The 16,878-nt window shown below is 40.0% G+C and overlaps 1 protein-coding gene across 3 annotated transcripts in view; it reads left to right on the top strand.

The window, feature by feature from the left end:
- The window catches only part of LOC145985239 (adhesion molecule nephrin-like), an 807,500-nt gene that overhangs the window by 738,086 nt on the left and 52,536 nt on the right, over positions 1-16,878 (top strand). For all 3 annotated transcript variants that reach the window (XR_014441408.1, XM_083119010.1, XM_083119009.1), the window contains exon 8: positions 13,924-14,054. Coding sequence is in view for 2 of the 3 variants with exons in the window: in XM_083119010.1 (XP_082975136.1) it covers positions 13,924-14,054 (131 nt within the window). In the remaining variant the exon portion in view is untranslated. The remainder of the gene's footprint in view (positions 1-13,923; positions 14,055-16,878) is intronic.

Below are 16,878 nucleotides of genomic sequence, written 5' to 3'. Positions count from 1 at the left end.
TTCTTTATGGGTGTCCCTTCATGAATTTGATCATATCATCACTCAGAAAAACGAAGTAAAATCAACGAAACTCAATCAAATCAATCAATAAGATAAAGCGGGTAGATATGAGAAGAGTAGAAAGGGATGGAAGAGGAGTAGAGAAAGAAAGAAGAAAGGAAGCAGAGAGATAGAAGAGAGAGAGAGAGAGAGAGAGAGAGAGAGAGAGATACACAAAACATCAAATGTTATGTTATTTTCTAATACTGAGAATGTTCGACATCTACAAACAGTTTCTACACTAAATGATACACGATAATCTTGATTAAAGAGGTAAATGTATGAAGACCTTAGCAGTCTGCTCCAACTTATTCCCGAATGTTTTCTGTCGTGTAAACATTTGAGTGACGTCTCGTAAGTAAATATAAACTGAGTGATAATTAACACTCGGAATTTTAGATATAATTACATATTTTCCCCTTTTAATGTAGCAAAGTCAAAAATTGAGAAATGTGGGCGACTTAAAATGTTAGGAACGATATACCTGTACCTATTGCATGGTATTGGATACATATTATATTTTGAGTGGTATTACATATTTTCCGATTAGAGTACATATTTTTACATGTTTGCGCCATTTCTCTAGTTCTCACCGAGTAACGCAGAAATATTTGTGGGAGAGATGTTGTTTCTTTCAAAATAATGTGTACTTTCATCTTTACTATTGCCATATTTCGCAAATAATCTCTATTGATTCTTGGAGCAGTGACAGCATGTCAGCAGTTCCGAGAAATCTGCTCAAACCTAAACGCGGCGTGGGAATGAAGGAAATGAGTAAATTCCACATACAATATTATTACATATTTTCACACACTTGCCCTTTTTGACTTGTTTAGGTCTTAGTGTTAATTAATTACTTTCTTAGTATTTATAGTTATAAAAATAGGCTTGCGACACCAGAAATAAATGAAACAGCTAATTGATCCAAAACAAGGAGTTCTGGAAAAAAATCTAAACACATGTAGTTTTTCAAGGACTTGAATATGAACCGTACAATATCCAGAGCTGTCTTTACGGTACATCACTCTATCGTGCAATGATGTGTCATGGATTCTCGTGATTCTTTGTTATTCAAAAGAAGGATTACCTCCTCTCTCCTCCGGAAGCATGTGATCAATACGTTACATGCATGTAGAGCTGAAGCAAGGCTACATCCTAGACAAAAAAACATATTTTCAGTGAAAAGTGGCGGGGAAAAAAAGCTAAACAGACCGTTAGCTACAGGGAGGAAGGAATGTCCAATGATGTTGCTTATTCCCGGCGTGCATCTGCAACGACGCGCAGCCCGGGAGTTTTGTGCGAAAAATCGATGTTCTACGTCATCAAGTTCTGCGTTCTGCGCAGCGAGTCTGCAGCTCTCTTCCTGGGAGAAGAAGTGAAACAACAGCGGCAAGAGTCCAGACTAACTAACGCTCTTTTCCGGCCTCTCTACGTAAAAATTACGTAATTTAGAAGTTGGATCGTCGGGAAAATTCATAACGTAAATGCTTGCTGTGAAAGTGGTGTGTGGCTATGGTCACCGAGGGCGGGTGTGTTCATTATCCATGACTGTAGCTTCACTCTTAAGTTTTTTTTGAGCTGTTTGTGCGACCACGGTCTGCCACACCCTGTTTCTTTAGAATTAGAAGGCGTAGAAAAGTGAAACTTTGTGTTCGCGTAGTTGAATCGGAACTGTACATAGAGCTCATGTACATGTCTAAATGTCAGTGACGTTGCTGTTATATTAGCATGCAAATTTACTTTGACAATGTCCACTGTCTCTCAGAAGTAATATGATTGTTATGGGGTAATTGATACGCTGTAATTTACACTTCATAACTATACACCTTGACTTTCTACCATTATTTAAGTTGTCTACTAGTAAATTGTACAAATTTTGTACAGAAAAGGGTAGACTGAAAATTCAAAATAGATATTTCCTCTACAGGTATCCCACACAATATGATGGTCTCTCATAGGTTTTCCTCAGAGCAGTGGCGGCGATTGGGTTCCAAAACTGGTGGGGCAAGGTGTCAAAACGGGGGGAGGGGGCAAGATAAGGTTTAGCAAAGTGTTGGGTCAAAAGTGGATAAAGTGGGAGGAAACTACTCCCTCCCCCAAAATCGCCGCCACATTAAATAGCCGACTTCCGATCTCGCTACCAAATTTCCCGGTCTAGAGTCCCGGCCCGACATCGATGTTCTTTGTGATTGTCACTTCATCAACTTCATCTAATCATTACTCGTGTTCATCGTTGCTATTAGCCAAAAGTGGCAGAAGAGCTACGGTAAATGACAAAAATACACCCACTACCTTACAACACACTAAATCGTTACTCACAGTTGTTTCTCAAAAATTGTTTTGAGGCAACTTTATCTCAAAATATGTTAGTCGGGACTGGACCACAGTGTAAAATGAAATTCGCACCACTGCGCCTCCACCGGGAATTTCACCCGGGCCCCCTCGATCACAAGGCGATTGTTTACCACATACAATTCAGTAGGCTAAATTCGTAGCTCTAGTACTAACTGAGACAAGTACAGGGTGTTTTATTATACCCTCCTGGATTTCGGAAGTCGGTTGCTCAGAGATCAACCCACCCACGGGGACGAAAGCATGCCAGTGAAGAAAGTAAATATCCAAGTTTTTAACACACCTTACTAATGTTGGATATATCCTCCCTTGGTGACTCACAGATCAATTCTGTAATATGGTCCATACGTAGTCCGTTGTCTCAGGCGATGCCACGGGCCTACCTGCTCGTTTTACGTCTATCGAGTCATTAAGGGAGGACATATCGAACATTTGTAAGGTGGGTTAAAAACTTGGATATTTACTCTCTTCACTGGCATGCTTTCGTCGACGTGGGTGGGTTGGCATCTGAGCAACCGACTTCCGACATCCAGGATGGTATTATGAAACCAACCTGTATTGATGACGCGGACAGACCGTCGTTTTATTTCTTATAAAGGTGGAGCTACGTATTTAGCAGCATCCCGTGAAAGGATATCGCTGAATGTGGATGTTATTTGTTAGAAAGTGGGCGTACCCCAGAGCCACTCTCCCGCGTAGCACAGGAATGCCCAACCCTCTCGACCACAGCGGCTCTATTTGGCGATTAGTACACTGAAACGATATACAGAGACGTATCTCGTAGTTGAATGCTGCACGACATAAGAAGGAAAGAACAACGAAACAAGTACCATTTGCGTATTAATGCGACGACAGTTCGTGTCGACCACTTTCACACGAAGGCTCCCGCCACATCCGCATTCAACGCTATCCCGGTGTCCAATTGATTACCTCGCATTGGAAATTCAAATGACACAGCGCGTTATGCGTGACTAACAGGTGTTGCGCACGTTCAGAAAGGTTAAGCGTTATTTTATCGTGTCGATGGACTGTAAGATTAGGGACATTGCATTCGGTAGCACGCTCGTATTAATAAGGGTAAAAGTTCATATGCCTCCACAATTAACTCAGGAGCTACTTTATAAACTGGAAATTGGGAAAATTCTGTTTGGATATTTGAATTCGTTGCATCTGGACGGTTAAAACGAGTGGTCACAACTGGTAACTTTGGTTTTTAATTAAGGAGATACGCTTAGTGAGAGTTAAGAAACCCTGACGTTTAGACAGTCGTAGACACTTAGTCTTTGTATATGTTTGGAAACTCTGCATGTGTCGACCTCCATGGCGGAGTGGCACAGCACAGCGCGTAAATACACCCCGGGTTCGAATCCTGACCAGGGCATAGCTGTTCTTTGTAGGTACCTTTTCATCAATTTCATCGTATTATCACTCATGCTCATCGTCGCGATTAGCCAAAAGTAGTAGAAAAGCGACGCTAGATGTCAAATCAAGACGAAGCTCTAGAGGAGAGGGGTGCAGATAAATAAACAGCTTCGTTACATCAGCAGGGCACAAAATAGTGCGGTCCCATAAAGTCCACACCATGTTTGTGACGTTACTTTCTTATTTCAGTCTGCCGCTCTGTCGGTAAAACAATAATAAATTCTCCAATCGAATAGTATGAATCTTCTATAGGTTTGCTTCCGGAGGGACCAAGAATTGACAGTCATTTTACTATTTATTTGAGTTTAACACTTGTAAACCTACTTATAAAACACGTACCTTGTACCACTAATAGGTATAGAATTATCTCTCTCCCGGAAACGGAAATCCCTTGGTGGTACAGTCATGGACAGTTCTGGATTGTACCGATCCCATTGACTTTCAGTACTATTGAAGTATCCTTGATTGTACATATAGGTAGATTCACAACTTCAGAAATTATATCAAATGTTTGTTCTAAGCTCAGTTTATAGTCAGATTGGCTAATCAGGACTGAGCATACATTTTAAATTGGGATCTGAACTACTGTGCCGTTGTAGGAGTTCGAACCCAGGACCTCTTGGTTACGAGGCAACAGCGTTGTTGTCACGCTGTCTGGAAAGCCAGACGTATTTCACCGGTGATGGCATTAAGCAGTTATGGCATAGCACAAAATTGACTTACTGGTTTTTTAATGTTTGGAAATGCGTAATTTGGAAATTCTTAATTATTAACCAAATTAAATATTAACCAAAACTTCTTTACGGAATAATCATGTTCACTAATATTTTGTCTGCTGTCTTCATCAACCACGTTATATTTACTTTTTATCACACTTATTATATTTATGTAGTTACTTCTGTATGTTGACATGTGCTAATAAGTATAACGAAGTAAAACATTCTGGTTATGTTCTCAAATGACAAAAAAGTCAGAACGTCATTGTAAGTACACTACAAAAATATGCGAACGAATTTGCATGATAAAATTCTCATTTGAAAGAAAAGTACAAGAATTAGAGTAAAATATAAAAAAATGCGTAAATTATGAGCATGTATGTTTCCTCATGGAATAGTCAAATAAATTATAAAAAGATATACTCATAACTTCTCGCGAGATTTACACATACGAATTTTCTGTTCCCTAGATAGATAGGAGATATCATCAACCATCAGGGGTGTATACGTGCAAAACAACTTGCCATAGGACGAGAAAGAAAGAACATACGTTGCACGAGACTTCTTGCACAATGTACATTATATCTTTTTCTGTTTTCCAACATGACCATCACCTGAAATAAGAGTCTCATTCTCAAGCCATGAAAGTTACTATTAGTGCTGCTCGACGGACAGACAGCGTGCATACTGTGTTAATAGTGATGCACCGTGTGTCTATACAAATGCCGCACCACAAAGCCCTTTGTGGTGTCGGAGAGGGGAGCTATTGGCACAGTCACCTTCCTGCATTCACCACCTGTTTACTATTCAGAGAACGCTGCGTGAAACATTGGTTCATACCGCGGGGTGGTATTCAAACTGTTCGCAATGTAAATTCTTGGTTTTGCAACGAGTTTGGGCGATACAGTTTACGTGTACACACTGAAAGTAATCTCGTCTAAATGAATTTGAGTTTCCCATTATACGTTGCTTTTCTGCCGTTCTAAGGCTAGTTGCGACGATGAGGATGAATGATAACAGGTAAAGTGATGAAGATACACACCCGTGGCCAAGTTGGAATTCAATCCTCGAACGGGAACCCAACGCTGTTGGCCATCAAGGTGGCTCGCTTTTGATTTTAAAAATGTCGTACCTTTTGTTATCTTTTCGACATATCTTTGATGCAACGTTCTGAATTTGCTGTCACAAGTCACTATTAGCGCTTATCTCAGTCTAATAGGCCTTCACTTTTGGCGATGGCTCTATTCTTAAGCTTACGAACGTGTCCGAAAATGTACACGTTTTGTTATATTTCATTGAATTGTTTCTTTATTGATTTGCTTTATTTTACTTCGCTTTTTGTGCAACTTTTGGCTAATTTGCGAAGATGGAGATGATATGATGAAATTGATGAATGGACACTCACAAACATCCATGCTCAGGTCGTGATTCGAACCCGGGACCCCTGGTGTCGTAGCGCGATGTGCTAACCACTCAGCCACGGGGGCGGCTATAGCTATTTCATTGCAAAAAAGTTAAAGGTTAATATAATATATTTAGGTCCCAAGTAGAACAGAAATACACAGGATTATTATTCACAATGATTTCAAGTACTCTGCTTTTCCTAACAGGAGGTTACAATTATCTAAATGGGTAGCTTGTATTTTGGTATTTGTTCTTTAACGTCGCTTTTCTTCAACTTTTGGCTGATAGCGTCGATGTGGATGATTAGATGAAATTGATGAACACTCACAAAGAACACCGATGTGCAGACAGGGATTCGAACCCATGGACTTTGGTGGCGAGATCGAAAATCGTCAAATTAACGCGTTCGGTCACCAAGTCGGCAGGAATATGTATCCAACGAAAGGTTACAGACAATTTATTTATAAAGTATGTGTGCTCCACGGTAACCCTACACAGGTCAAGCTGATTGTCAGATTCAGCCCATCTCTCCATCGACTATGGTATGCTTTAGTTGACACATGACACCTGCGAACTCTACTTACATGTGAACTTTGGGAAATATTTTTTTATTTTTAATTTTTAACTTCCTGTATCATATGTATTCCGTGCAGTGTCAATATGATTTTCAGAAAAACAACAGTTCGAATCTTTGATAAAGCATGTGTGATTATTTGATATTCTTCCCTCATATCCACAAGTAACCTTCATTGGTGTAACAAGTTTGCAAAGCAACTAAATATCCAATACAAACAGTCTTTCTCTGCAAACTACTGTTGATGTTTGCTCTAAAAACTGTCTAAACAATCTGTTACGACGAGCGGAAGGACATATGATTGATTGGGCTGATTGAGTTTTTGTTTAAGTTCACTGTGTATATATGCACAGAACGTCGAATAGGGGCAGTACCTATAGTTAACATGAGATCCGAACACTGTGTCTCTTGTTCCCGATATCGAACCAGGCGACTCTTAATTTTAATGCGAGGACGTCACCTCTACGTCATCGGTGATGTCCGGAGGATCAAAACAGTGCAGAACAATGAACATAAAGGAAAGTCGAGGATATCATATTCGGACCAAAAGAACCAAAATACGAGCACAATATCACAGTAACTTTTAGCACGCGCAGGGTATATTTTATGTAAAAGATTTAGCCAGAAATACAGACTCTACCAGGACTCCAAGCGTGTTATTTCTAGCAACTGATCTGGCGAAACCAGCAATAGCTCAATAGTTCTGTTGGCAAAAAAAATGCATAATATGTCAGTGATATGAGTTCGAGCCCTGTTCGGGCTTGAATTTTTCACTAAAATTTCTACGCAATATAATTATCAAGTTTAACAAATTTTCACTCATAATACCGTAGTGTATCTCATACTCGAGTCACACTTAGCTTTGTAGAAGGCAGGAAATACAAAAAGAATGAGTTACTTCAACAGAATGCATTTCTTTCTTCAAGAGAGGAACAATGGAGGGAGGAGAAGGAAGTAGGAGGATTCTGTTTTTGAGAGGATGCAAGTTGAGTCTTGGACTGGACAGTCGATCTGATCTTTGGCTTGGAAAGGTAATGTTCCTTTCGGGAAATTGTAAGGAGGGAGTGACGAGTACTGAGTGAGAAGTACAGAGAAGTTAAGAGACAGTTTAAGAGACTTATGGGAGTGTGTGTGTGAGAGTTAACTTTGGAACTATTGTTGGTCATCTCTTCTCTTTAATGCTAATCGTGCCGATGCAGTCTTAAGGTCATTTGACCTAAAATGTGTGAGTTGCCATTCATTTGAGAGTTGTATAGGTTTACATTTATCTAGGTACCTCTGCAAGTGAAGATCCAGCATAAGCGACTGGCTATGAGCTAACGCTTCCCCCTATGGTTCGATCCCGACACCGGTTGGTGTTCTACGATATACATCATATCTATAACGTTTTGCTTGTTTTAAGCCCATTTCATGCCCAGATTTACTAATAGGGTCCGGACCTACAGTGTAAAGCGGGATTCCAGCAACAGTGCTGTTTGCTTCCTCCTGCATTTCAAGCAGACGGCTTTATCACGGATTTTACATGATACTACGTCGATAAGTGGATTTAAATAGCAACGTTTCCATGGCAACTTGTACCAACGCCGTAGAGATAGGCAACACACATAACGGCTTGCAGGGAAGCGAGTATTTCAGGATCTCGGTTCCCCATTTTTATTGTCGCTGACTGTACCTGTAACATTCACTTTGCATGCCAGATATTGTGAGTGACAAGTTAGTGTATCAATTATATTGATCGATGCATTCACTTCAGCACGGTGGTCAAACGTATAACGATTTATCCACAGAAGATTCTGGATTCGAATCCTGGCCTGTGAATGAATGTTTCTTTGCGAGCGTTCCTGCGTTTATATCACCAATCGTCTCCATCTTCAGTGGGATGTCTTGAGTCAGGATAAATTTCAAGATCGGTACAGTAGACGGCAAAAGTAACAGTAGTGGTCCATCACAGTGTTTATTCATTCTGTTTTCCTCACTGTGAGAGCCTTGAGTTGAAAGAGAAATGAGAACAACCAGAGAACAATGTCTGCTTCATCATCAGCAACGGCATACAGAATAAACAAGAATAAAAATACGGATGGACAATTGGCCTGCTGTTCGTTATCTTAGCTGCACAGAATCGTTGCTATCGAAATCGTGGCTCGAACTCAACGGTGCTTTTTTTTGCTTCACAGGAATATATTTCCTTTGTGACCGGGCCAAATACAGATACGGGGAACCATACATGCAGAAATTAATTTTTGCATATAATATCCACGTGCCCCACATTACCAGCTAGTTCCGTAAGAACGTTGAGCCACATTCCGTTCTTTCTTTTGCCATTGTTTGCAGTCGGCGGCTTCAAAGAGAAGATAATTAAATCAGAACGAATAGCTGGATTTCGCACGGGCGAAACAGAGCTAAAGAAGAGTTTCATTACCAGGTTCGGATGCGCCTCAAAACAGCCGACGCAAACTTCAAAGATAAAGCAAAAGTTCTGATTAATCAGCCGTAGTAGAGACGAGGGGCCGGAAGTAGGTGGCGTTGTGGGTCTAATTTAGCCGCATCCACGCCCCCAGGTTGTTCATTTAGAAACTACTTTCGCTTTTCCTTGTTACAAATGTTACGTAGCCTTGTTAGGCGTTACCAAAAATGATACACATCCACGTTTCCTTACACATATCCGGATCCAAGTTTCGGATTCATGGATCTCTTATTCAAGTTTCAGATCACTGGGTCCCTTATCCAAATTTTGGATGCCTCATCTAAGTTTAATGTCTCTGGATGCCTTACAGAAGTTTCGGACCTCTGGATCCATTACCCAAATTTCGGATCCCTAGATGCATTACCCAAATTTCATATCGCTACGTAGTTCCATTACACAAATTTCGGATCTCTTACACAAGTTTCAGAACCTTGGATCCTTTATCCAAATTTCTGATTCCTTGATGCTTTATCGAAACTTCGGATCGCTAGATCCATTACCCAAATTTTGGATCGATAGATGCATTATTCAAATTTCGGATCGCTGTATCTCTTACCCAAGTTTCAGATCCCTGGATCCCTTATCAAGTTTCGGATCCTTGAATCCCTTATCCAAATTTCGGATTCCTTATCCAAGTTTCAGATCCCTGGATGCCTTATGAAGTTTCATATTCCTAGATCTAATACACAAATTTCAGATACGGATCTTGTAATCCATAGCCCTTATGAAGGTCTAACATAGAGGAACTAATTATTTTGCCCCGAATTTCTTTTCATTTTTTAACTTGTCTGGCAGATATTATTTTATTCGTTTATGGTAGATTTAAAGCTTCCAGTCATTTTATACCGCAAGCTCCTGTATATTCAAATACCTTCCTGGTGACATTGTGGTAACGCTGTGGCCTTGTAATCAAGAGGTTACGGGTTTGATTTCGGGTAGAGGCACCTTGTTTACCTAAAACTGCAGATCCAGTCATTAGTCTGTCTGAGAATATAGTGAAATTAACACAAATTCGACTTCATAACATAACTTGTCATGTATATTGAGAAAAAATCACGACAGTAGGATTAGCTGCTTATGTGGTAGTCCTTACGTCCTGTACCCTATAATTTGTTTATGAATTATCGATGTGGTGTTTCAACTTGGCCAGAAATGAATCCGTGAAAAGAAGCCACATTTCCCCACCAATCACTGAGCCATCTTTTGCATGTATCGCCCCCAAAAAGGAATCTTGTTTACCACTTCACAGTCCACAAAGAGAGGTGCCTTCATGCTAACAAGCGAAATAAATGACTAAATATGGCACATGTAAGTGCACAAGGGGTGTAAAGGGTGGCCCTTTCCAGTAGTACATCCTGGTAGCTGCAATGTTACAGGCCAACGAGGCTCTGGCGTCTGGACATATGACCAGTATAATCATCTGTGGGGCTGTGTGCATTGCCCTGTGATTTGTCCTTATACTGTGCCCCTTCACAGCCTCAGTTCTTATTTAGGTAAGGATATATTATTCCTCAGAGATATATGTTTATTTTATAGTGCAGGAGGCCTTAGAAAGATCGTTCCGCGGGCTAAGAGCAGACGTCGCTCGAACACTATTGCCGATACTCTCGTGTCGTCTGCTCCTCAGCCGAACAAACAGGCCGAGGTAGCAAGAGGCAGAGGTCATTCACCCTTCCAGAAGGGTGCAGCGAGCTAGCTGTGGCAACCGGGCTCGCTCATTCGCGGACCTGATTGGTTCTCGCAGACACACCCCATATTGTCGTCTGCTGTAAGCCCGCGAAGCGATCTTTCTAAGGCCTCCTGCACTATAGCTACAGTAAGGGGCTGGTCCTTATATAATGTGACGGCTGCAAAATAGTCTTAAGTGCTGACGCGCCCACAATTTGATTTTCATTTAATTAATATGGAACTGCATAATAACACAATGCAACATCTTTTCTTTAATAGTGAGCCGGCCGCCGTGACGGAGTGGTTAGCAAATCACGCTACGACGCCAGTTCGAAACCCGGCCTTTCCATGGATGTTTGTGAGTGTCCATTCCATCAATTTCATCATGTAATCACTCATCCCCTCTTTGTAAATTAGAAAGTGGCTCAAAAGGCGAAGTAAAATAAAGCAAATAAATCAATCAATCTTTAATAGCGAAAATGTCCAAAATTTACATTGTTTCACATGTTAATTTTGGTGCATTTTGTACTGGGAATATTCACTTTAAACCACATTTGAGCATTTTGAAGTGCTTATTTTGCCGTTAACTACTCATAGTACTGTCCTCATTGCTTTCAGTAAAGAATTATTGATTGATTTTGCTTTATTTCACCTCGTTTTTTTGTGCCACTTTTGGCTAATTTGCGAAGATTGGGATGAGTGATGGCATGATGAAATTGATGAATGGACACTCACAAACATCCATGCCCAGGCCGGGATTCTAACCCGGTACCCCTGGGGTCGTAGCCCGATGTGATAACCACTCCGCCACAGGGGCCGGCACAGTTAAGAATTATTTCAAAGAAATGCATCAGAAATTCGTAACTTCACACAACAAAATAATAAAATGTCACATAACATTTAGAGAACTCTCATAAACATGTCTGATCCGGCATCCTTTAGAAATTTGCCACGGCGGAGACGAATGCACCAGTTCCCACAAAAACAACCAACCTCCTTTTGAATGGATGCCTCGAGATCCATGGATGAAGTTCATCCGCAGGAAACAAAGTTGCCGACAACCGGAGAGCTAATCCAATGTAAATGTCATTGTCGGACCGGACTATAGAAAATCCCACAGATGCAATGTAGACCCCTACAATAGCTCTGGTGGACACTCCTCAGCATCAATTGTGCTGGGCATCGAGAAGGCTGGGTTGTGTGTGGGAGGGAAGGAGGGTGGAGAAGGAACGCTTGAGAAGTTTGGAATTGTAGCCAGAGTTGGTTGGGTAGTTAGGCGAAAGAGTCCGGTTCGGTGGTAAATCCAGAAAGGGGTGTTGAGGGGGTTGAAGGCGCGAGGACCACAAAAGACATTTACTGTAGCGGAAAGATGGACCAAGTTTGTAACACTGAGTCTTCTGTTTCAGAACCCAAGTTAAGGGAAAGCAATATATCACAGCTGATGTCAGAGTCGTATTGATTTAGGTTCCGCAGCCAAGGTTCCATTGTATGTAGTAATTAATATTGCAAGAAATACCCGTCAACATTTCCTAAGGAGGTTGTTACTTATCTGTACTAACGTGTAACTTTATTCGAGGGCGTTATATTTCTAGATTGGAAACGATTGGGAAAGACATGGAAAACCCCCACATTTCGTAGAAATGACATCGAGACGAGTTTGAAGCTTTCCTAAGTAGACGTGCTTGTCTCCCCGTCCCCCTGTCTCTCTTTCGCTCTCGGTCTCGTCTCGAGTTTTGCATTTCTCGTTCTCGTCTTGATGGATAAACATCCGTCTCATTCTCGTTCCGAGTCTCTAAACATACAAATATACACAATAAATAACATATTTATTACCACATCGCGTAGAGGTTCATTTGACGCTACAACCCCTCGAGAAACATAACTTTATCCTGATTTTATGCATCTACACTTTCACAGTTGCCACCAATGGATTAAGTTTACAATAAAATATACATGTTCGAGTTTTCTTTTAAGTCCACTTTATGCACACAGGCTAGTCGGGACTTGTTCTACAGTTTAAAGGAAGATCGTAACCGCAAGGTGCCTCCACCAGGCGACGATGTTATCACTTCGCCATCGGGGAAATGTATTCGGTTCAGACTACAGCTTACGAGTTGCAGTAGTCGACTTGATAGTCGAGCGCTTTAAGTCGTCGACTTTCGATCTCGCTACCGAAGTTCCCGGGTTCAAGTCCTCGTCTGAACATAGGCATTGTGTAATGTATCTTCATCAATTTCATCTGATCATCACTCATCCTCGTCAAAAGTTGGAGAAAAGCGACGCAAAGTGACAAAAATATGAATATCAGGTTTCGAAATAAAAAGATTGGAAATGGGTGAAGGCCTGACTCTTCTTTTTGAGTCCATCCATTGCTAAATATGGTCCTATTTTTTTTCCCTCTTGAGAATATGTTTGATTTGATTTATTTTACTTCGCTTTTTGTGTCACTTTTGGCTAATTTGCGAATATGGGGATGAGTGATGATACGATGAAATTGATGAATGGACAGTCACACACATTAGCGCGATGTGCTAATCACTATAGTCGCCTGCTTTTTTGCCCAATTTTAAGCAATAAACGGTGGCATAGAACCGTAAGCTATGCTTATGCACAATGGTATTTGTCAAGTTGATAAGCAACAAATATTTGTTTGTTGCTGCTATTGTTGCAACCAATCAATTAGAATTACTTCTATTAAATAAGCAAGACACCTACAAATATCGAACCCCGGATCATACAGATTTCTTGGCAATTTGTTACTCTTCAATGTTTCGTATGTCCCTTTCTCTACTTAAATTGTTTGTGCACACTATCTAAAACGTGCGCACCTTTCCAGTGAAACGAAGGCAAATTCTTCAGTTGTCCTACACAAGTTCCGTGTCTCAAGCAACCCTTCTGTGACAAAGTTCCATTAGTTATCTTTCAGAAGGAGGCAGACAACAATGGAAGCTTTGAAAAAAACCCTTCGCTTTTTTCAACAATGCCAATGAAAAAAAAAACTTTTCACGCGTGAAGTCCAAAGGAACTTTCCTGGTGTGCCCGAAAGAAACTTGTCAATTCGCTGACCACTTTCTTTCCGTAGAAAACTGAGATAAACTATTCCTAGAAGCTGAATAAATTTTCGCAGCACTAACACAAACTTGCTTTTTTTCTCTCTTGGAAACTTTTACGCCCGTTCGTCTTTCGGATACGTATGCGTGGTTGCAATGTCTTTTTTTTTTTTTGTAGACATTTCAGAGAAGTTACTTCCAATCCGTGCTTACCACTTTCTTTCTTTTTTACAGATGTCCCGATTGTTACTCTAGAACTAGGAAGTAATTTAAACTCCAGTAACATCAGGGAAGGAATCGACGTATACTTTGAGTGCAACATCAAGTCCAATCCATGGGTGTACAAAGTCAGTTGGAGGCACAATGTAAGTATATTTCCTTAATATGTCACTGAGACACTTTTGTACTGTCACTGACACTTCTGGGTTGTAACAATCTCATTCAAAGTTAATGATGTTGTTAGAACCCGGAATGTCCGTGACTGTACTTGAATTAGAATTTAATGGATTTTATTGCGTTCATGCGTTTCATTGTATCGTATGATTGGTTGACGTTCATGATTTTTTCTGTTACTTTTATTAATTTGTTGCTAAAGTTTGGAGGAAAAAGTTCACTCATTTAGAATTACAAATATTCAGTACGTTATGCAATATAACATTGATTACTGCATTCCAACAGATGGAAACATTATTTCAAACACCAAGCTGAACTAGGCCCAATTATTGATTAAAACATGAAAGTAACGTTATTTTGTTTGTAAGTACGTTTACCCCCATTTAAGTGCATATTCATCATCTGATGCATTGATTGTTTGTTTGAATCCACATTCCTTATGCTAAATAATGCGTTTGTTTTTCCCTGTGCATTTGCTGGACAACCGTGTAACGATGTTGGCATGTTCTTGTATTTTAAGACACACTTTTCAGTGAAACCTCGTATATTTTAGCAGCAGCAAGTAGCATCGTCACCTTGTATTCAAGGAGTCCCGGGATCGATACCCGATGGATGCACATAGTGGTTTCGATCCCACTTTAAACTGTAGGCCCATACCCGATTAGTCTTAATGTGCATAAAGTGGACTTAAAACACCAAGTCATTAAACAATCGTATATTTTGAAAAAAGAGAAAACATTCAGATATTCTGGTTAATACATTACCAGGGAGCTAGAAGTAAAGTGTAACGGAATACATATCCCCATTTCCATTTTGGCGGGAATTTTTGCGCAGCTCTTCCCTAACGACACAAAAAACCGCAAATACACTCTTAAACTATTTTTACCCCCACTTGTTCAATAGCTATTAGAGATGGCATTCTTGCCGTCCGTGGGCCTATATCTTCTCCATTTTTGCCATTGTTTTCACGACCTAACTGACACTTAACTTTTTATAACAGGGAAGCGTCCATTCTGTGCAATATATAGGGACTGTTATTGTTACAACACTCGCTGCACACCAGTTATTATGCCGATTCCATGCTTCCGGCCAGAATTGCTGGCATTTCGTTGCGTAATGCGTGCACCAAATTGTTCCAATGTCCCCATTTCGTGTGCGAAAATAGACAAACGTGTATGCTTTTTCTCTGCAAAAATGCGTTTAATGTTGGCATAACCCAAGAAGATCCATCTGACGTCATATTATTAAAACTTATTATTGCTGATTTTTATCGTGCCGGACATGTTAGGAAATGAGATTAATAATTGGGTATATCCTTAAGTGTGTCTTCCAAATTGACACCAAACACCAGCACAATGATAAATTATGACAAAAGGGTGTGGTTAATAATATTACAGTTTTACAAAATTGTCCGTTAACAGGAACAATTAATGTAAATAGTTCCAGAAAGGGAAGAACTCGGGAGACAGCCACAACTCTCGCTCGACATATATGTCACGTAATTTCATATCAGTTTAAAGGGCCTTTTCAAAGATGTAGTTGTAACTTTAAAGCCCTGTAGTCAAGATGTTTCGCGTTCGATCCCTGCTGGAGGAAAATGGAAAAATAGTTTGATACCCACTTTAAATTATAGGTCCATCCCCAATTTGTCGCATAAAGTGACCTTGGAACATGTTTTTAAATGTATTTTTTCTTAGAACTCATGCCAATTTATTTTTAATAGCTTACATATTATTGGAAACCATCACACTAATGTGTAATTAAGTGTAGTTATGTGTGCAGTCACATTTTGTCGATGTAGACGTTGATTCTTTTTAATTTTTCAATCATTTCTCATTTCTTATTTAAATTGCTTTTTTTGGTTAAATATTAAAATGTATTTTTTATATTCATGTGGTTACGTTCATCCTAACAAAAATCAATTTTCCAGTTGAAACTCATGTAATTATCTTTGCGTTCAATAAAGTACTTAAATGTAAAGAAAACAGAGATCATTTTAACAGCTGTTACGATTGAAATAGGACCAGTGAATTTTAAGCGAACTTACATCTTTCCTCACAACATGGTGTAACTTTAAAGAAACATTTTTTGTATCCATTCCCACAATACAGTGGCCATTGTTACAATACCTATGTACATAAAACAAATGACAAATATAGGACTAAACTTTACTACCATCTAGTGGCAAAATCCTGAACTTAATGTACATATCGTAAAACAACACTCTTAAGCGTGGTTTATCACCACGAACAGCACCAACTCACGGTGCCTCAACATTACCTTAATCGCATCGGGATCGAATCTTGGAATGCATCACTTCCCAACAAGTAGGTTAGGCTTCCGTAGAGCATGCGAAGAATGTTCAATAAACATAATCTTGGTAAACACAGAAATGAAAGGTGGCACACACAATTTGGGTTCAATACCTTTACGACTAAATCAGCACGTTCATGATTAATGAAAAGGGATTAAGTGTCTCGTCCTGTAGATGTCATCAAATAGGTGTTCCTTAGGCTCATACGCACATAAAGTCTTTTTAACTGATTCTTGATAAGTTCACTCCGAATGACATCTCCCTGGTTGCGAAATCGTTTAGAGTCCAAAAACTGAGTGTTCTCCTGAACTTGGTTCAACAGACTCACACTCAACTTGGTCCAAGATCAACCCTTTCTTCCCAGATCCAAGATTCAACTCTCTTCTCTCGATCTCCTAAACAACAACTGTCCTCTCTCCGAAAACCACAATCTCTTAACCTCTCTCCCCTGCTCCAAGCATTCGTTCATTCCCGTCACTTAA

The sequence above is a fragment of the Lepisma saccharinum genome, chromosome 3 (genome assembly GCF_977018435.1).
Source record: "Lepisma saccharinum chromosome 3, izLepSacc3.1, whole genome shotgun sequence".
Lineage (NCBI taxonomy): Eukaryota > Metazoa > Arthropoda > Insecta > Zygentoma > Lepismatidae > Lepisma > Lepisma saccharinum.
Note: the sequence above shows the minus strand (reverse complement) of the source record. Positions and strands in the feature narration are given on the sequence as shown.